This window comes from Erinaceus europaeus, chromosome 8, assembly GCF_950295315.1.
Source record: "Erinaceus europaeus chromosome 8, mEriEur2.1, whole genome shotgun sequence".
NCBI classification, from domain to species: domain Eukaryota; kingdom Metazoa; phylum Chordata; class Mammalia; order Eulipotyphla; family Erinaceidae; genus Erinaceus; species Erinaceus europaeus.
Window position 1 is genome coordinate 20,558,708 of NC_080169.1, and position 22,465 is coordinate 20,581,172.

At 38.8% G+C, this 22,465-nt stretch overlaps 1 protein-coding gene across 2 annotated transcripts in view; it reads right to left on the reverse strand.

Moving 5' to 3' along the window:
• RNF19A (ring finger protein 19A, RBR E3 ubiquitin protein ligase) overlaps positions 1–22,465 on the reverse strand; it is a 45,468-nt gene that overhangs the window by 13,226 nt on the left and 9,777 nt on the right. The window contains exons 2-7 of one of the 2 annotated variants that reach the window (XM_060196024.1): positions 19,951–20,710; positions 12,146–12,354; positions 10,485–10,629; positions 10,043–10,205; positions 3,979–4,093; positions 2,512–2,673 (exon numbers count right to left, since the gene is read on the reverse strand). In XM_060196024.1, coding sequence (XP_060052007.1) covers positions 2,512–2,673; positions 3,979–4,093; positions 10,043–10,205; positions 10,485–10,629; positions 12,146–12,354; positions 19,951–20,624 — 1,468 coding nt within the window. In that variant the 5' untranslated portion in view covers positions 20,625–20,710. Of the gene's footprint in view, positions 1–2,511; positions 2,674–3,978; positions 4,094–10,042; positions 10,206–10,484; positions 10,630–12,145; positions 12,355–19,950; positions 20,716–22,465 lie in introns of those variants that run through there. The other variant, XM_060196025.1, reaches the window with a different exon arrangement.

Sequence of the window (22,465 nt, forward strand, 5' to 3'; positions counted from 1 at the left end):
AGAAAAGGTAGAGAAATCGGAAATCAAGGAAAGGGTTGAGAGTAAAATCAGCAAGAATGATGTGATGGATGTGCAAGCCTGTGTAGCCATGTGATCAGGGGTGATCTTTCTGATAAGGGGACATGTAGGAAGATTCAAGGAAGGAACAGGCCAGGAAATTAATAGATGGAAGAGAATTCTAGGTAGACGAAACAGAGGAACTTCCAAGTTTAACTCTTTAGAAACAGGAAGAAGCTAGGGACTCTAAGAAAACACAGAGAAGGAACAGCATAAAACAGGAGACTTTCAGGAAATGAGTTCAGAATATAGCTTAGGACATCATGCAATTCCTTATAGGTCATATTAAAGACTCTGAATTGTCTACTTCAATAAACATCATTAGTGAATAAATCAAAGGCATGATTTGACTTAAGTATCAGTCAGAATGATCACTATGTCTATACACAGAATACTGTGAGTGGAAGCTGAGAAGTCAACAGGTCAGTAAAGAGCCATTATAGGGGCCAGGCAGTGGCACACACACCTGGTTGAGCGCATACATTACCATGCACAAGGACTGAGGTTCAACCCCCTGGGTCCCTACTTACAGGGGGAAAACTCCACAAATAGTCAAGAAGTGCTACAGGTATCTGTCTGTATCTCTGTCTGACTCTCGCTTTTTAAACTTTTTTTCCTTCATTGGGGGATTAACGTTTTACATTCAATAGTAAATACAATAGTTTGTACATGCATAACACTTCTCAGTTTTCCACTTAACAATACAATCCCCACTAGGTCTGTCTCTCTCTTTATATCCCCCTACCCTCTCAGTTTCTCTAGTCCTATAAAATGATAGTATTTTAAAAATAGCTATTGTAAAGTTTAGGGAAAAGAATAGTAGACTGAATGAATAAAATAATGATGGAGGGGTGAAAATGGCTCAATACTGAAGTATTAAATATTGCTGATAGACATAAGGAAAAATGGTGGGGCTAGATGGCGGTCCATCCAATAGAGTACACATGTCACCATCTGAAAGGATCCAGTTCAAGCCCTGGATCCTCACCTGCAGAAAGGAAACTTTATGAGCTGTGGAGTGGTGTTGCAAGTGTTTCTCCTTATGTCTCTTCCTCCATCCCTCTGCCTCTCACCCTCTATGAGGAGAAAAGAAAGGAAAAAAAAAAAAAAGAGGCCACTGAGAACATTAGTCTTGCAGGCAATGAGCCCCAATGATAAACCTGGTAACAAAAAAAATAAGAAAAAAGGGGGGGAGTCGGGTGGTAGCGCAGTGGGTTAATAAGCATAGGTGGCGCAAAGTGCAAGGACCGGCATCAGGATCCTGGTTCGAGCCTCTGGCTTCCCAGCTGCAGGGGTCACTTCACAGGTGGTGAAGCAGGTCTGCAGGTGTCTACCTTTCTCTCCCCGTCTTCCCCATCTCTCTCCATTTCTCTCTGTCCTAACCAACAACAATGACATCAGTAACAACAAGAATAACTACAACAATAAAACAACAAGGGCAACAAAGGGGAATAAATAAATATTTAAAACAATGTAATAAAAAAAGGGTGGGTGGCAGATAGCATAATGGTTATGTAAAGAGACTCTCATACCTGAGTCCCCCAAATCCCACGTTCAACCCCTTAAACCACAAGCCAGAGCTAAGCAGTGTTCTGTTGTGTGGGGAGAGGGAAAAAAAAAAAAAAAAAAAAGGACGACAGGCAGGTGCTGGGGTGGGGGGGAGTAGAAGAGTCATTACAAATGAAGGTCTTAGCTTCCGACAGCAAGAATGAAGAAGTTGCCTGTGGAAGCGAAGAAGAATAAGAGAGCAGCAGGTTTTAGAATGAAGATTATAGACAAGAGAAGCTTGAGATCTGTGGAGAGTTAGCTGTACAAATGTGAAGCATGGAGGCAAGTTCCAGACTATATTAACAGTCAGTCTATATATTATTTAATAGCTGAGATTACCTAGATAAAGACATGTAGTGTGACAACTGAGCCCTGGGGAACTCTTAAATTTAGAAGAACCAGTAAAGAAGACTAAGGATATATGGATATATGAATGTATATGAATGGTTTTCCAGAACCCAAGAAAATGTTTTCAGGAAGGTATAGTCTAACATGTCAGACACACTGTTATATCAAGATGAAGACCACAACTATATTTGGTAGAAGAGGGCACTGGTGATCTCTGCTTTGGTAGAGAGGCAGAGACAAAATACAGTTTTGGCAGTGACCAAAATCTGGTTGGAGTTCAAGAAAGAATGAGAAGTTACACAGTGGACTATCTTGCGTATTTATCTGATTATTTCCCTAAGACCAGAGTTGATAGAATATGGCACATGTACACTTTTCAAGACTGATTAACTTATATTCTCCTCCTTAGCGGTTTATTTCACTCATGTCTTTCTGAGTGGACACTAACAGCTCTTAGTAAAAAAAGGACAGCAATGGAAACGGTCCATGTTCTCTGCAGCCACCCCCTCCTTTAAGCTATCTGCAAGTACGTTTTCTTCCTTTGCTTAAAAGACTTACCTATAGCCGTGTTAGTTCCACCAACATTTATATCATTTTCATCATCAAATTCAATTCTGACTCCTTTTCCATTGCCTGCTGAGACTCCACAACCTCCACTTCGACAGAGAGAAATTGGAACAACGCCATAGACATAAGCTAACATAATAGGAACACCAATACCTAGACAAAAAAGCAGATTAGTTACTACAAATCAAATAAAAACAAATTAGAAAAGCAAGAGTTGAAGAAATAATTTTTTTCCCCGTAACAAAGTATCTAAAAGTTTTCGGCAATTCTTACTTAATAAAAACAAATTTAACTAGCTGTCAAGGGGCACAAGCAAATCCAAAGCTTCTAGCGTTCATGGTTAACAGATAGGAGGAAAATATATTAACTGTTCTCCTTTTTTTAGTGCCAGGGCTCTGAAACTATTTCAGAGGAAAATGAGCAGCCACCAGTAATTTACCACCTAACCTAAAGGTCGGCTCTCAAACCTACACTTTTAATCAGTAGTTACTGGGTGAAATTTTTCATAAGCTCATCTTAAATTGTCCATGTTATATTAATTAAAATAACGTAACTCTATTATCATAAACCTTTTTTTCTAAAACAAAAAAATCTTAGATGCTATAAAAATTGAGGTAATCAGTACTTGAAGTATTTTCTTTTTTTTGCCTCCAGGGTTATTAATCCACTGCTCCTGGAGGCTATTTTTCCCCTTTTGTTGCCCTTGTTGTTTATCATTGTTATTATAACTGTTGCTGTTGTTGCTGGATAGGTCAGAGAGACATGGAGTGAAGACAGAATATAGGGGGAGAGACAGAATATAGGGGGAGGCGGCATCATCTAAGTTCATTTCCCACGTCTACGCTCGACCTGACCTGCCAATATATGCGGATATCTTCGCCCACCCTGTCCAACACTTGACGTCTCATCACCCAATCTGGTCCCCTACGCCTACACTGAACTTCTCTGTTCCAGTCTCTTGGAAACAGAGTTGGCAGTCAGCTGAGGTAAAGAGCAAACACCTCATCACAGACCCCTGCAAGCGTCAACCCGGCTTTGACCTAGCACGTTATGACTGGGCCCTCCTCAATCGCTATCGAACAGGCCATGGCCGGTGCGCCGCTATGTTCCATCGCTGGGGAGCCAGAGACGACCCGAACTGCCCCTGCGGCTCCAGACAGACTATGACCCACATAGTCAACGACTGCCACCTCTCCAGATTCAAAGGAGGTCTTGAAACTTTACATCAGGCTCAACCTGACGCTGTTGACTGGCTACGGAAGAAGGGCAAACGCTAGAAGAATAAGGGGGAGAGAAAGATATACACCTGCAGATTTGCTTCACCGCTTGTCAAGCGTCCCCCCTGCAGGTGGGGAGCCAGGGGCTCGAACTGGAATCCTTATGCCGGTCCTTGCACTTCGGGCCATGTGTGCTTAACCCACTGCGCTACCGCCCAGCCCCCTTGAAGTATTTTCTTACCTACAGTTACTGCAGCTACAACTGGAGATACGATTACAGACAATGTTACACCACCTGCTATGGCCAAATTTCGCTTGTGCTTGGAAACATCCTTGCCTTCATATCGATTGTGAATCTTGAATTAAAAATAAAAACAGGACAGGGATTTGAAGAGAAAGCATAGCTCATATTCAACTTAAATAAAACAGATCTACATGTTTTAGGTGTACAGACATACACATACACACACATATATCAACACTTATACATAACTATAGCATATGCACTAATAACCATCTAGCTTCAATCTCAAACAACAAAATTGATGCCCTTTACCCAATGTGCTTAGCCCTACCTCTTCCTTCCCATCTGGGAACCACTATTTTTTCCTTGCAGCCTGAGAGTTTGCTTTGCTTCTTTATATACCACACATGTGTGAAATCACATGGCATTCTGTCTGACTTAATTTCACTTAGCACAATGCACCATACATTCGCTGATGATACTGTAAATGGCAGGACTGTTATCTTCTCTCTTTCTCAGTACTGCATCTTCTTTATTCACTCATCAAGGGACAGTTAGGGGTTATCCAACTCTTTGGTATTGTGAATACTGTGATGAATGTGAGGAGCATGTATTTCATCAAATTATCTTTTTAATTTAATTTTTTAAACAATTTATGAATGAGAAAGGAGAAGAGAGAAAGAACCAGACATCACTCTAGTACACATGCTGCCAGGGACTGAACTCAGGACCTCAAACTTAAAGAGTCCAGTGCTTTATCCACTGCACCATCTCCCAGACCACCATATAAAACACTAATAGTGTTTATATATTCTTTGGATAAATACTCAGAAGTGGAGAGATTAGGAATATTGTCCATCTGGGAAATTTTCTGCTTCTTACCAGCAGGTGGCGCTATAACCTTACAAGTAACACTCAGATTAGCAGTCTGGCAACTTCAACACTTTCCCCTCCCCCAAAAGATTTCTAAACTCTAAGGCCCCAGGTTCAATCCCTGATTCTACCCTAAATCAAAGCTGAGGAGAGCTCTGGCTAACAGAGAGTAAGGCTAAGTATGTGTGTGTACACACACACACACACATACTGTGCAAGGACTGGGGTTCAAGCCCCTCGTCTCCACCTGCAGGAGGAAAAATTCACTCACAAATGAGCGGTGAAGCAGGGCTGCAGGTATCTGTCTCTCCCTCCCTTCTCAATTTCTGTCTCTATTCAATAACAAGTAAAAAAAAAAAAAAGGAGTTACAGAAGGTTGAGCTTATTAGAAGAGGTCTTATCAGAGAATGAATTCATTGCCATTGTAAGATTGTTTCATTTCAATCTGAGGTAATAGGTGGTGAAAAGTTTAGTGAATGAAATAACTGCTAGTCTGGAATTCTTGAGAAGTAGACTACATCCCACAGAGGAAAGAATATCAAGATTATCCCTCAAATGGAGAAAAGGGGAAGTTTTAGGAAAATAAGGCAACACTATGAGAAATATCAGACTCCATTAAAAGAGTCCATATTGAGGCTAGGAGGAAGGAAACGAGGAAGAAAAAAAGAGAGACAATATTAAAGGAAATAATAGTTGAAAGCTTTCCAAATCTGGAGGAATGTAGAGAACATAAAAGAAGCAGAGAGAACACAAAAATTCCTAAATACAAAGAAATCTACACCAAGACACATCATTGTGGAATTATAAAAGCCAAGTAAGACAGAACCATCAAATGACAAGTTGAGACTGATATAAAAAACACTGGTAAAGATATACCAAGTTTAATACAATCCTTATGCTAATCATAACACAAAATATGCAACAAGGACTCACAGAAGAAATGAGAAAATCACCATGAATAACCACCCATAAACAAAGGCAGAAGTGACTGAGAAAAGAAAAAACAAGTATATGAAACAATCAGAAAACAAATCAAAAAAGACTATCAGTAAAGAAACCAAATGTATCAATAATTACCCTAAGTAATAAGTAGTTAGATTAAAAAAAAAAAGCAACCAGCATTTATGTATCTATGCATGCAGAATCTCACACATAAACTCTGAAAGATGGGAACAAGGTGTTCCAAGCCAATAATGTATATTAGAGGGCAGGAACAGTTATCCTCAGCACTCAGTTCAATAGAACACAATAGAGATGCCAGAAATAAACCCACACATATATGGTCATCTAGTATATGACAAAGGAATTAGAAACACTCAATGGGAGAATGAAGGCCTCTTTCAACAAATGATGCTGCAACCAGGAGTAAGCAAACTGTCTCTAGGACTCTATGAGAACTATGGTGGTTATCATTGGGAAGGTGAGGACACAGATTTTGGTGGTGGGTACGGTGTGGAACTATATCCTGTAATCTTACTATTTTGAATATCACCATTAATTATAAAGAAAAAATAGCCTGAAGAGGGACTGGGAAGTGGCGCACCTGGCTGAGTGCACATACTACAATGCAGAAGGACCCAGGTTCAAGCCCCTAGTCCCCACTTGCAGGGAGAATGCTTTGCGAGTGGTAAAGCAGGGCTGCAGGTGTCTGTCTCTTTTCCTCTATCTTCCCCATCCCTCTTGATTTCTGGATGTCTCTATCCAATAAAGATAATTTAAAAAAATTAAAAAATTACTTTAAAAATTAGCCTGAAGACAAACAAAAACAAATGGTGCTAAGAAAACTCTAAAGTCACAGGTAATTAAGTAAAACTAGAACATCACTTAACACCATTAACATAAATTAACTCAAAATGAATTAAAGAATTAAGATATTAGACCTGAAACTATAAAACACATCGAAGAAATCACAGGTGAAACACTTCAGGACCATAGTATCAAATACATACTTGGAGACTCAACTCTTATTGGCATAGGAAACTAAAGCATAAACAAATAGGACTACTTCAGATTAAAAAGGTTCTTCACAGAGGACCGAGTGGGGGTGGTACTGCTGTGTGGAAAACTGAGAAACATTATGCATGTACAACCTACTGTATTTACTGTCAACTGTAAAACATTAATCCCCCAATAAAGAAATTTAAAAAATAACAAAAATAAAACTTGAAAACAAAACCAAAAAACACTTCTTCATAGGGAAAGAAATTACCACAAGGATAAAAAGGCAACCTACCCTCTGTGAGAATAGGAGCATCATACATCTAACAAATTTAAACTGAAAAAAATAAGTCATGCAGGTCAACAACGAAAAAAGCAACCCGATTAAAAAGCAGGAAAAGATCTAGACAAGTTCTCTAGACATATAGATGACCCACAGGCATAAGAAAAATTGCTTTACATCACTTATCATACGAGAGATGCAAGGGAGTCGGGCGGTAGCACAGTGGGTTCAGTGCACATGGCACTAAGCACAAGGACCAGTGTAAGGATCCGGGTTCAAGCCCCCGGCTCCCCACCTGCAGGGGAGTCACTTCACAGGCAGTGAAGCAGGTCTGCAGGTGTCTTTCTCTCTCCCGTTTTCCATTCCTCTCTCCATTTCTCTCTGTACTATCTAACAATGGCGACATCAATAACAACTACAACAGTAATTAAAAAAAAAAAAGATGCAAATTACAATAATGGTAAGATACTATCTCAAGCCTGTGAGAATGGCCTACACTGACAATATAGAAAAGGGCAAATGTTGGTAAGAATGTGGAGAGAGGGGGCTGGGCAGTAGTGCACTGGGTTAAGCATACATGGCATAAAGCCAAGGACTGGTACAAGGATCCTGGTTCGAGCTCCTGTAGGAGGGGTTGCTTCACAAGCAGTGAAGGAGTTCTGAAGGTATCTATCTTTCTCTACCCATTTTCCCCTTCTCTCTTGATTTATCTTTGTCCTATCCAACAACAACAACAACAGCAATAACAAGACAATGACAAAAAAAGAAAAAGAAAAAAATGAATGTGGAGAAACAGAGATTCTGTTACAACTGTGGAGATACAAATTGGAAGAGCCCCTACAGAAAAGTCTGGAGAGTTCTTAAGCAAATAAAAATGAATATATCTTACGATCCAGCAATAAATGTCTGTTGATACTACAGGTATCACATGAAAACACTAATTTGAAAGGATGTGTATGCACCCCCATGCTCAGAGCTGCACTAATTCACAACAGCGAAAAAGTTGCAGTGAACCTAAGCGTCCATCAGCAGATGACTAACAATGAAGTTACAGGCTGTATATTAAATGGAATACTACTCTGCAGTTACATGAGATTGTATTATGAACAAAATGGAAGGAATGCAAGGTGACTAAGTGAAATAAGCCAAAGAGTGTTGCTCATATGTGGGTGGAATACAGATGACTTGTTTATCTACTTAGCACTTGTACGGTACAGCTTCTAAAATAATTGATTATCACCATGAAAATGACTTGTGAGATACTGTATGAACTTTGGGGACTTAAGTCTGATGGTTCTGCAAGGACTAAAGATTAAAATTTCCCTGTTTCAAGACAGGTTCAAAACAGTCTCAAAACAGACTATCTCTAAAATGAAACACATGGCTTCCGAACAATATTATATAGGTATGGTGTAATAAAATGATTATTATGTGGCAATTAAGGCTACAGAATGACTCTTGTGGAAAATATCAAATAGTAAAAGGCCTGGAGAGGAAGATGACTGACATATGCAATGGACAAGGGATATTTCCCAGTTAAAACCCTTTCTCAGCTGTAACTATTACTACTAGACAGTGGGCTCCTATACTTCCCTCCATATGCCATGCAGGCAGAAGACTTTCCAAGGCACCTTACCTATCAGTACTCCAGCTAATTCTTGCTCCTCCCCTTTTCTATTCCTAAAAAAGACTTGGCACTGAAACAAAGAGAAGTAAAAGCTAGAGACTGATGGAGTAGACATGCAAACATGGACTGCAGGAGTAAGGAGTCTTCTGGAAAATTCCACATTTCCCAAGCACCAATGCTCAATATTTAGTAGTATTATTCTATCTCTTAACCAATTTAATTTTCTGTTTTAATTTTGCCACATTTCTATTTGTTGTAATAAATGAAGATTCAATTTTTAGGTTTATCATTAATAGGTTTCCCTTGGTCAGTTTGAATTCTTAAACACCATACTGACTCAAAGGAAAATTAATTCATCAACTTGCAATCCTTTGGGTAAGTACATAGGTATATGGTTAAAAAAAAGGAGAAAAGAAAAAAGAGAATTTTAAACTGCACCTCAGACTTGAACATGAGGTAAACAATCTCTTTATAAATTATTTGTAGGTTTGTGTAGTATCAACAGTCTCTCATTCCCATCTACTTCTAAGTATCTAAATAAGTTTTCAGCAGATCTTGCTTTGGATAACTACTTGAAAAACTATTATCAGTTGCTGTTATGTCTGGGACTTCAAATAATTTAAGTTTAGTTTCTAAAAGTCTGAGTTCATAAATCTGTCTTTAGTCCCAAAGCTAATTAAAATCTGTGTTGCCGTTTTTCTGACTGTGGGACGTATGTGGGAGAGAGCATGCTGAACATAAAATATTTTGTTATATGGCTGAACATAAAATAATTTGTTATATATGGAAGAGAATTAGTCTTGTCTTGAATAAACTAGAATTAACTGAAACCATTTAAAGGGAAAATACATTCTTACACAGCATAGGAATTTTCTTTTTAATGGTAGGGGCAGAAAGACAGAGAGGTAGAAAGAGCCCACCACACTGAAGTTTCCTTCAATGCAGTGGTGGTCAGGCTTGAAACTTCAGTGTGGTGGGCTCTTTCATTCTCTTTATAAATGGTTTCAGTTAATGCTAGTTCACTCAAGACATATGGCAAGTAGCACACTAAGTGAGCTACCTCATGATTAGCATCCAAATGGCTAGCCTGGAATTCCTCAGGAATCTTAAAAGAATTAGTCCATCTGAATTTACATCTCAGTTCTACTACTTCTGCTAACTTAAGGTAAAGTACATAAATTTTCCTAAGCCTCAATAATACCTAAATCTCTGAGGTAAAAAGGAGTTATATCACTTCTCTAATCACTTATTTGTCCTTAAAAACAATGCAAAAAACATTAGTCCTAAACATAAAAAAGTCAGAAAAAGATAAGAATCTAGTAAAGACTTGTCCATTTTACCTTGCGGCCCACATATACAGGAATGCCAATAATCATTGCGGGAATAGCAATGCCAGCTATTAAAGCAATTCCTACAGGAGCACCAACAAGCGTTCCCAGCTGCCATAATATTTTCTTCTTTCGGCTCCAGGGTTTCTTCCCCCAAAAAGTACATCCTGATGGACTGATGAAAAAAGATCATACTGTTAGGCTATAAAGATTATGATGTTGTTAACCACAACAAAATATTTATGACCTAGCATATAGGTTTAAATTCTAACTTCCTAGTTTAAAAAAAAAAAAAAAAAGAGAAATCCTCATTGTATATTTCTGACTAGTTATTAGTTTTAAGTGATTAGCACAATATCTATGTAACTAGAATAAAAGAAATTTACCTTCAAGTATCTTATAAATCTCAAGTTATAAAATACTCATATATAAATAGCTCCATTTATAAGCTTACCTTAGATAATGTAAGTCTGAGATTTCTTTCATGCATAACCAACAAAACTCACAACCACAGACTGCACATGTCATGTGGTTACAGCTCCCATCGTTCATCTTTATTATATAAGCAGCACATCGTGGGCATGGCTTTATATCATCAGCTATTAAGAAAACAAGAGAGACTTGTTTAGTATAAGACTTGTCTAAAAATTTCAACTGTTAACTTTAGCACTAACCCCCCAAAAATCTTTGTTCATTGTTTTTTGAGTAGCATAAAGTACATGATAATCTCAGAACGATTGGTAGTATTGTAATGTCAATTATTTTCTTACTAAATGTTTTATTTTTCTACATTCCTCTCTTTTACAATTAGTGAGATAGCAATATCTCTGTTTGATAGACAAATTTAGAGGGAGGGTAGACAGAGAGGGGCCAGGGTCAATGCACATGCTCTACATGTGTGCTACTGCCCGGCCCCCAAAGAACATTTTTCTAAAATTGATTAAATTTGGGGCTGGAGAGATAGCTGACTGGGTTGGGCAGGAACACTGTATCATAGGTGAGGCCCAAGTTCAAGTCCTGGTAACACATGGGAGATGCCACAGCACTGGGGGTAACTCTGGTGCTGTTGTCATTCCCCACCTACCTCTCTATCTGAATGAAGAAAGAATGGCCTGGAAGTATAGAAATTATCTTTTTGTTTTTTCAATCTTTTATTGTCTTTATTTATTGGACAGAGACAGCCAATATTGAGTGGGAGGGGAGATAAAGAGGAAGAGAGACAGAGAGACAGACACCTCCAGATCTGATTTACCACTCGTGGAGCTTCTCCCCTGCAGGTAGGGAGTACGGGCAAACCCTAGTCCTTGCACATTGTAACATGTGCGCTCAACTGGGTGTGCCACCACCTGTCCCCATGAAATCATCTATATATGAGGACATGGCTCAACAACAATAGCAAAGATATAATTCTTTTAAAGACTGTTATTATTATTTACAATTTATTTCATAGGCTAGAGAGGAATTGAGAGGGGGAGGGAAGATAGGGAGAAAGGCACTTGCAGCTCTGCTTCACAGTTCAAACTTCCCTCTGGGGATAAAGGGCTTGAACCTAATACATGTACTGGCTGTGCCACCCTACAGCCCTTTGAGGCTAGCGTTCTTAAGGTGTTCCTTACTAGGATTCTGAATCCTTGATACAGGAATTAGGTGAGACAATTGTCAATAAAAATGAATTTCATAAAATATGCAAAAGTATTTCAGACATATCAATTAAAATTTATAGCTTTGATATTCAAAGTAATCAAGGCAGTCTAAGAATATCAAATCAGTATTAATATTTTCAATTATATTTTTATTTATGTTTTATCAAATAATATATTTTAAACACCTGATAAGCTTTAATTAAAATCTTTGGCTATCAGTTATGGTGATTACGATGTGTTCTTTTCTTTTGGACATAAAATTTCCAACGTCAATACACCTTTCCCTCACAGGAAAGAATGAATGCTTCTAAGACAGAAATACTAACACAGAAAACACTTTGAAAAACCCAAGAGAGAACTGGAGATACCAGCAAATGATTAACATATCTTTTATTAAAAGTGCCTGTATATGTCAGATTATCTTGCTAGAATGATAATCTTGCTAGATTATCTTGCTAGAACTCATAAATACCTGCTGCTCCAGACTCTTGACTATAAGTAATGGATGAAGAACGTATAGTTCTTAGACGTAAACTCTGGGCTCTCTCTTGTCGAGCAGCATCACAAGTCTGGTTGGGGTGCCAAATCTGTTTACAGTGGTAGCAAAACTCTGTTCCACAGCCTTCTCGTCCACATGTTAATTTTGGACAGCTTGCACATCCAAATGCTATTACAGCATATCTTGAAAGAGCAAGAGAAATGGTTTAAATATAATTAAACATGAGCTATATCATTAATATGGAAATGGGAAAAAGGAACAGTTCACAGATGAAAAGATAAAAAGTGGCTAAAGTAGACTTTAAAAATATCAACAACAGAAAGAGACCCAGAGCATCACCCTGGTATGTAACAGTACCAAGGACTGAGCAGAGAACCTCTAGTACACAACCTGCCATGTCATCTCAAGGCCAATTTTTAACCTGTAATCATCTTGTGAGTATAACCTACTCACAATTAAAGAAGTTTATTCAATTAGTATACTGTATGATCACAGAAAAGACTGGAAGGAAATACACCAAAAAAATCTTGTTGTAGTGCTAGGACACTGTGTGTGTGATTTCAATGCTCTCAGCCTAACCTGGCCAGAGGGAAGGAGGCAGAGATACTGCAGCACTAAAAGTTCTCCTGGTGCCAGGACACACCTGCGCTGAACACAAGGCAAGATACATGTGGTGGGGGGAGTTATTCTCTGGATCCTATACCAAAAATGTCTTTTTATGTCTACATGTATCTGACTCTTATAATTATTTGCTTTTAAAACAGGCAGACAAAAAATTAGACCTATTTAAAAAGTTGACTGGGGGCTGGGTGGTGGCACACCTGGTTGAGTGCACACAATACCATGAGGAAGGACCCAGATTCGAACCCCTGCTCCTCACTTGAGGTGGGATGATTCACAAATGGTGAAGCAGGTCTACAGGTATCTCTACTCTCCCTCTTTTTTTTATATTTATGTTTCCCTTTTTATTGTTATTGTAGTTATTGTTGTCATAGTTGATGTCATTGTTGTTGGATAGGACAAGAGAGAAATGGAGAGAGGAGGGGAAGACAGAGAGGAAGAGAGAAAGATAGACACCTGCAGACCTGCTTCACCACCTGTGAAGCGACTCCCCTACAGGTGGGGAGCCAGGGGCTCGAATTGGGATCCTTATGGTGGTCCTTGTACTTTGCGCCATGTGCACTTAACCCGCTTCGCTACCTCTCGACTCCCTCTACAACTCTCCCTTTCTATCTCCCCATCCACTCTAAAATTCTCTCTGTTCTATCCAACAAAATAGAAGAAAAAAAAGAGAAAAATGGTCTTCAGGAGTGATGAATTGTAGTGCCAGCAACAATAACGCTTGTGTACGTACACGTTCTCTCTCTCTCTCTCTCTCAGCTGTTAATGGCAAACTGTGCCAACTCATAGAATGTGATTATCTCATATATTTAAGTTCTCACATTTATGTTTGTAAGCTATACACTGAAAATGATCCTGGTATCAATCTCCAACCAAAAAGTACACAACTCTGGGTGTCCTCCACAACCCCGGCAAAGAAAAAGCTAAGAGCATAAGATCCATGATCTAATACCTATTCTAGATTTTATATTTTTCACATGTAAAAAATTCTAACCTAAAATAAATTCTGGATCTGGGAGAAATGAAAGCATGCTCACACGAAACTTGTATACCGGGGGCTAGGCAGTAATGCAGCAGGTTAAGTGCACATGGCACAAAGCGCAAGGACCAGCTTAAGGTTCATGGTTTGAGCCCCTGGCTCCCCACCTGGGGGGGGGGGTAGCTTCACAGGTTGTGAAGCAGGTCTGCAGGTGTCTATGTTTCTCTCCCCCTCTGCCTTCCCTTCCTATTTCTCTCGGTCCTATCCTACAACAGCAGCAATGACAATAACAAGGGCAACAAAAATGGGGGGGAAAAAAGGCCTCCAGGAACAGGGAATTCATAGTGCTGGTAGCAAGCCCCAGCAATAACCCTAGAGGCAAAAAAAAAGCCAACTTGTATACCAATGTTAAAAATATCTTTATTAGCAGTAGCCGCACTCTGGAAACAGTTCAGATGATCCTCCTTCAATAGGTTAAACTACATATATGTATATTTCAACAACAAAAAAAGGAACTAACTACTGCTATATCTGACAACTTGGATATCCTCTGGGGAATTATATGTATGGTTCCAATTATATAACATTTTTGAAATGACAAAACTTTAGAAATAGGAATGATTTGGGTGGGGGTAGACAGCATAATGGTTATGTAAAGAGACTCTCCTGCCCAAGGCTCCAAAGTCCTAGGTTCAATCTACCATAAACCAGAGCTGAGAAAAAAAAAATCTCTCTCCCTTTGGGCCAAGGGGTGGCACACCTGGTTGAGCACACATTACAATGAGCAAGGGGTGTGAGCTTTGCGAGGGGTGAAGCAGTGTTGTGGGTGTCTCTCTCCCTATCACCCCCTTCCCTCTCGATTTCTGACTGTCTCTATCCAACAAATAAACCAAAAAAAGGGAAAGATTTATGGCTTCGAGGGTCTAAAGATTATTCCAACTTGGTTTAAGTTGGAATAATTTGGCAAAGTTCATTATTCTTAGCTTTAAGATATCCCTCAGGGCTTATTTAGTACATCCTTGAGTTAAAAAAAAAAAAAAAGAGAAAAAAAAGTTGAAAGCTACTTAAACTTATAGTGAATATAATTTTTTTTAACCCCAAGTTGGGGTCCTGCACATGCACAATTTCACCTGGGCTGCCTTTTTTTGTTGAGATAGAGAAATACAGGAAGAAAAAAGAAGGGGGGGTGGATTGAGGAAGAGTAGGAGAACTCTCACCACAGAACCAGACCTATTGGGTATCAAGGCACTCCTATGTGATGCCAGGTCTTGAACCTGGGCAAGGAATGTGCCTGGCAAGGCATGTGCCCTACCTTGTGTGATATCATCCTAGCCTTATGTATCAAAAAATTTTTTTAATACAAAGTATTTAAAAAACCTTAACTGCTAGCCATGTAGTTATTATTCCTACATCTAAACAATTCAACACATGATGGCTTAGTTTAAATTTTCACTTTTTAAAAATAAAATTTAATATTTACTAAGTATTTCGGAAGTCTATTATGGCATGGCTGGCAACATTTGACTTTGGTCTTGGAGGAATATCAGTTTAACTTCTGGCCAATGGCGTTTGATGAAAATGTTTGATGCCCCCTAAAAAGGTACAGTATAGGGGGTCGGGCGGTAGTACAGTGGATTAAGCGCATGTAACGCAAAGCGCAAGGACCGGCTCAAGGGTATAGGTTCAAGCCTCCGGCTCCCTACCTGCAGGGGAGTTGATTCACAGCAGGTCAGCAGGTGTCTTTCTCTCCCCATTGCTCTCTGTCCTATCCAACAATGATGACATTAATAACTACAACAATAAAAAAAGGGCAACAAAAGGGAATAAATAAACTAATTAAAAACAGGTACAATATGAGTTGTCATTTGTAAGACAATGTATTTGTGGAGGAAAAGAAAGGTAAGGTAAAGTGAGATGAAAGGGGAAAAGCATTTGTTTTATGGTACATTATCTCTACAAAAATTCTAGAGATAAAAAGCATATCACACCTATTTGAAGCTACCTTTTCATATATTCAGGGGAAATGTAAAACTCATTAGGCCCATACAAATTCCAAAGAAATACAGCGTTATCTTTAATGCACTAGCCGAATATTTTTATCAATGTACATTTTGATGACTGGAAACATTCAAGCAGTTTGTCAAGATTTTTCCCATCCTAACAATTACCACATGCTTACTATATATGTGTGTTGTGCTCATTTACATTCAATCCTAACAATAACTGACTGGGGCATGTTTGATAATCTATGGAATTAAATGTACCTAGCACTCACATATTTTGAAAACAGAATGTTAGGCCTCTTAAAGATAATTTTCCATTGTGTGGAAATTTCTTAATATTTAATTTCTTAATATTTAATTTCTTAATATTTAATGTGTTTTAGTGAGAGGCAGAGAGAAAGATACACAAAGAACAAAGCTAGGCTCAACTCTGGCTTACAGTGGTGCTGGGGATTGGCTTCTGAGCCTTAGGCAACCACCCCCAAACTTCTTTTTTGCCTCGAGGGCTGGGGCTCCATGTCTGCACTACTAATCCACTGCTCTTGGAGGGTACCCCCCCCCTTTTTATTGCCCTTGTTGTTTATCTTCGTTGTTAGGACAGAGAGAAATCAAAAGAGGGGAAGACAGAGAGGTGGAGAGAAAGACAGACACCTGCAGAGCTGCTTTACCGCCTGTCAAACAACCCCCCTATAGGTGGGGAGCCGGGGGCTCGAACTGGTATCCTTAATGCCAGTCCTTGTGCTTCGCCATGTGTGCTTAACTCATCGCACTACCGCCTGGCCCCCCTTTTCCTTTTCTTTTAATTTTATTAGTGATTTAATAATAATTGACAAGATTGTAGGATTTCAGGGGTACGATTCCATACAATTTCCACTACCAGAGCTTTTTGTCCCATCCTCTCCACTGGAGGCTTTCCTATTCTTTATCCTTCTGGGGGTATGGACTAAAGTCCTTTTTGGGGTGCAGAAAGTGGGAGTTCTGGCTTCTGTAATTGCTTCTCTTTTTAAAAACATTTTTTATTATCGATACAATATTGGTTTACAAAATTATATGTCAACAGGGTATAATTCCACACCGTTCTCACCACCAGAATTCTGAATCCCAAGTCCCTCCATTGCAAACCACCGTGGTTTGCAGACATGGACTGTCATCTCTACAACTATCTGTCTACATTTGTACTTAATTGCCCCCTTTTTCTTCCAGGTCCAATCCTTTCTCTTCCCCTCCAAGTCACACATAACCCTATTACTACATCTAAATATCTCTCCTCTTTTCATCCTCTCTCTGGGACCTGAGGGAGCTAGAGTTCACAGCCCTTTTACTCTCTTCCTCCTACCTCTTCTCCCCCACTGAAGTGCATGGATCAAGGTTGTTTCTGGGGATGCAGAAGGCAGGAGTTCTGTAATTGCTTCTCCACTGGATTTGGGCGTTGGCAGGTCAATCCATACCACCAGCTTCTTTTTTTCTTTTTTTTTTTTTTTTTGCCAGCTTGTTTCTATCTTTCTTAAGTGGGGTAGGTCACTTTCTTAAGTGATGCTGGAGAGGTGAGGTTCCAGGACCAAACTTAATTTTCTATTAAAGTACAGTAAAGTACAGTTCTCTCAAATCAACCTAGATTAAATACAAAATACTTCCTCTAGAGAAAAATTTCTAAGACAGTAGTCTACAAAAGCACTGCCAGCTTGTTAAGATGTGCTTAAAACTCTTCCATGTAGGATGAGAATAAGAGTCATATGGACACTCACTAGAAGGCCATAAAAAATACTTAAAAACAAAAACAAAAAAACCTAAGTCTGTGGCCCATTAAAAACAAAAAGAAAGAAATCCATTATGAGCAATATCCTTTCCCAGAATAAGTTATATTTAGTCATTTAAATGTCAGCAAATCACCTTAAAGCTACACAATCCTGATTACAACACAAAAGTCTACTTTTTGTTATCTATACAGACATGGTACAAATCAGGTTTGTGGAATATAGATAACTAAAGTAAATGAACTTGCAAAGGAAAAGACAAGACCAGACCAAACTAATTCTTAGACTTGGTGTGAACTAAAGCAGTTATCACAGGGTGCAGAACAGAACTTTCGTGCCTTCCACACACCCAGTCTGGGTATAAAATTAGATCCCTGAAATCTTAGTTTTGTAAAAACACTTAAATTACTAATAAAAAATGGGGAGGGGGAGAGAGTCCTTGAGCAAGCTCAGGCTGCCTAGATTCATAAAAAACTGAACAGAGTATTAGGTCAGAAACCCAGAGAAGCTCTCAAGGAGAAACAAAGTTAGGTTTTCTTTCTATTCTGAGGTAAGGGCAATTATTTCTCAAATGTGCAAAGCTACCTATTTTATGTCTGGCTGGCACTGAAAATGGTCATACTCACTGGATCACTAGGTCCTGATACTGCCAGCTAAGCAATTATGAATAACTGCCAAAGAGGAATTTACCAGTATTATTTATGCCACATTTAATGGAATTTAAATATAAAACATTCCTATGTTAGTTCAGGTTCATTTATTATCTTTTTTTTTTTTTTTTAACCAGAGCACTATTTAGCCCTATCTTATGATGGTGGTGGTGGGGCAATTTGAAACTGGGACCATACAGCCTCAGGCAAGAGAATATTTGCATAACCATTATGCTATCATACCCATGGGATTTTTTTTTTTCTTTAAAGGAGATTAATAGTAAACATAGTTGTTGGTACATGTGTAAAATTTTTGCAGTTTTCTGCAAAAAACTCTCACCCCCAAGAATCCAGAGATTGCTGTCATCGTATGTGCCAGAGGGATGCTCTAGTTATGTCTTTTCTTCTGTTAGTAAATATACACATAAATTGTATATTTTTATAGAACAATCATAAATCTTGTAATTAATCAAGCATATGAAGTATTGTCTTAAAGTATAAATAAAAATAGATGTACATAAATAAAATTACTATTTTTTTATATGATTCTTTTGCTGTTGTGCCAACATTCCACTTCACAAGTTAAAACACTTGTCTCTGAGGGAGTTGGGCAGTAGCGCAGCAGGTTAACCGCACATAGTACAAAGTGCAAGGACTGGCATGAGGATCCCGGTTCGAGCCCCCAGCTTCCCACCTGCAGGGGAGTCGCTTCACAGGTGGTAAAGCAGGTTTGCAGGTGTCTATCTATCTCTCCCCCTCCTCTCTCCATTTCTCTCTGTCCTATCTAACAATAACATCAATAACAACAATAATAACTATAACAATAAAAAACAAGGGCAACAAAAGGGAAAAATAAAGAAAATTTAAAAAGACTGAGATTACAGTCAACAATCTTTAAAGTTCTAAATTTGCCCAAACTCTTATTTGCAAATAATTTCTAGCTTAGTAATGGGATGATAATTCATATCCATTGAATTGATTTCTATTATTCTTGATGAGTATAAGAGGGGGCCAGGCAGTGCTGCACCGGGTTAAACGCACATAGTACTAAGTGCAAGGACCATCCGTGAAGCAGGTCTGTAGGTATCCATCTTCCTCCCCCACCTCTCCTAATTTCTCTTTGTCCTATCCAAAAAAGAAAAAATGGGCCTCCAGGAGCAGTGGGTTCATAGTGCAGGCATGTAGCCCCAGCAACAACCTTGGAGGGAAAAAAAAGAAAAAAAAAAAGTTTACGATTGTTTCTTCCTATTTTTGGCAACTGTACATAGTAAATAAGTGTACACAGTAACAGGGCTGCAATTCATAATAATCAAATGTATAAGCAAGATTATTTTAAGTGTTGGAAAAACAGTATTTGTAACTCAAAAACGTGAGGCACATAATCACATAACCTCTCAACTTGAGACTGGCAAATGATAAGTACAAGAAACCAAAGAAAACTGCTAATCACATCACTTGATATATACCAAAATAAAAATCCTTCAAGTTGATAGAGAAAAATCAACGCTGTCTGCAACTAGATCCTGCATTCTACCATTTTTAACCTTTTCTTCTGAAAATGAGCAAGTGAATATATGATACAGAGACAATTAAAAAAAAAAATTAGTAAGATTCCTGCCCCATAACCTCTAACAGCGCCCGATGCACAGCATGCTCTTCATAGTTTTCTACTGAATAAATGGAATTACTGGGAATATTAGTATTAGCCTTCTGAGTAATAATCAGCATTTTTTTTTTTTAATCCTGAGGAAAAAAGCTCAAATTTTCTTACCCACAGTCTGGAGCTGGACACCATCTACAATCAGGATCAGCCACAAGCCACCGTCTAAGCATAAATTCTTCGTATTTTTCCATTAGGACATCATCACTTAATATTAACCGAATATCATGGGGATTAAACCGCTCAGTACACTCTGGGCAACTGATATTAACTCTGCTTTCAGAGATTTCTATCCTCAGATATTGTCGTAAGCAATCCACACAAGATCTATGATGGCAAGTCATTATCTCTGGAAATCTGTCTTTTGAATGCCGCAAAAGGCACAAAGGGCACTCTATAAAGTCTCCAATTTGTTTGCTGATGGAAGTTAATCCATTGTCAGAGGAGGTATTTGTAGAGAAAATGGAGTTCTTATCAGTACACATTTCAGAATGTATACTTTCAATACTTGCAATTCCATCCACCCCGCCATTTAGCTCCCTTGATTTACGCTTGTTATCCTTTTTCCTCCGAAACAGAGAGCCTATTGAAATTCTTCTTTTTTTAGGTGCCTTTTTGACTGAAGGCAAGCTCACAGATGAAGTAGAAGACTGAAGATCTCGATCTGAACCCATTTGCCGATGTAAACTCATGTCTAAAATGCTCATTAGAATTGAGTTAGGGCCTGTGTTTACACACGGTCCTTCATTATATTTAGAGATTAAACCTATTTCTTGTTCTTGCATTCAGATTAAGTCATGATGTAAGAAAATCCTACTTGGTTCTTTCAGAAATTCTTGAGAAACTTGTAGAAGATTGTTGTCGCTGATTTCTGAAAATAAAAAAAATTGTGTTCTTAGTCTGCATGGTTTTTAAAAAATATCTTAGAAATTCAATATAAAAGTTCAAACAATATATTCTTCAACCACTAGATTTCTTAAAATAAATAACCAATTTCCGTGGAGACAGCTTATTATTTGAGCACAGGAATTTTGAGTCTGAGGCCCCAAGTTTGATCCTGAGCTCTGTATAAAACAGAACTAAGCAGAGCTCTGGTGCCTCATAAAAATAACATTTATGAATCCTTGTAATTAAAATACGGCTGCCAGGTGAGGGTGAGGGGAGGGGTAGGAAGGGATACCATATAAAGAACTCCATCATCCATGGAATTCCACTTGCTTCTGTTTTGGGTGCTCTCATGCGCATCCAGTGGTCAGATTCAGGCTTCATGCATGGAAAGTATGCATTTACTGAACGACAGCACTGGCCCCAAGATCTCTCTCTCTCTTTTATTTTTTAATATTTATTATTATTTATTTATTCCCTTTTGTTGCCCTTGCTGTTTTTTTTTTTTTATTGTTGTAGTCATCACTGATGTCATTGTTGTTGGATAGGACAGAGAGAAACGGAGAGAGAAGGGGAAGACAGAGAGGGGGAGAGAAAGATAGACACCTGCAGACCTGCTTCACCGCTTGTGAAATAACTCCCCTGCAGGTGGGGAGCTGGGGGCTTGAACCGGGATCCTTACACCGGTCCTTGTGCTTTGCGCCACCTGCGCTTAACTCGCTGTGCTACAGCCCGACTCCCCCCAAGATCTCTTGACTCTTACTTTTCTTCTATCTCTTGAGCAATGTGTGAGGAATTAAGAAACAGAAATAGTCCAACAAGGGTACTTCTACCATGTTTCAAATCTTTGTTGATAAAAAGATTTACTTAAAAAAGCTTAGAACTTTGTATTGACTCATCATAAAATGCATCTAATTTGAGACTATTAGTAAAAATATATTTATTAATGAGAACCAGAATATTACTTTGGCACATGTCTTATGTTGGCAGGTGCAACACTTTATCCACTGGGCCACCTCCCTGGCCATGAACTCTTATTCTCTGTAAATATTAGAGACATTAAACATCCTAGTTGAAGCACCTTGCCAATAATTACAGTATTGTTCTATTCTTTAACAATTAATTTGCAGAGCTGTCACACTTCTATGATCTCATCACTCCATGCTGCTTTTCTCACTCAGAGAGAAGGAGAGACACCTCAGTGCCAAAGGTTCCTTCAGTGCTATCGCATCTACCATGTGGTGCTGGGGCAAGCCAGGCTATATACATGGCAAGGCACACACCCTACCAGGTGAACTGTTTGGCCCTACAATATTATTTTAAATGAAAATGTGTTCCAGGGATAAATATCCCTCTTGCAAACACTGGATAAACAAACACAGAAAACTCAAGATCCTAGCAAAAAATATTCTCAAAGTGGAACTGAAGGGCAAGTGTGGTCAAGGTTAGAACCAACAAGGATGGTAAAATACTCAGGAGACACGCTACCTTTCAGAATAACAAGGGCAGAAGGGGGGCAATTACTAGAGAAGGGGGGCAATTACTAGAGAGCTGCCCAATAGCAACTGATAGACTAAATAGTCATCTTCTCTCTCCTCTGGCTTGCCACTATCCTGTTAAGTGTCTCAGCTGGCTATATCTAAGGGGAATCAATGAGGAGCCCAAGGTCAACCTCCTGGAACACAGGGTAATATAAGGGACAAAGGGGGCAAATTAAAAAAGTATAGTACTGGATGTATAA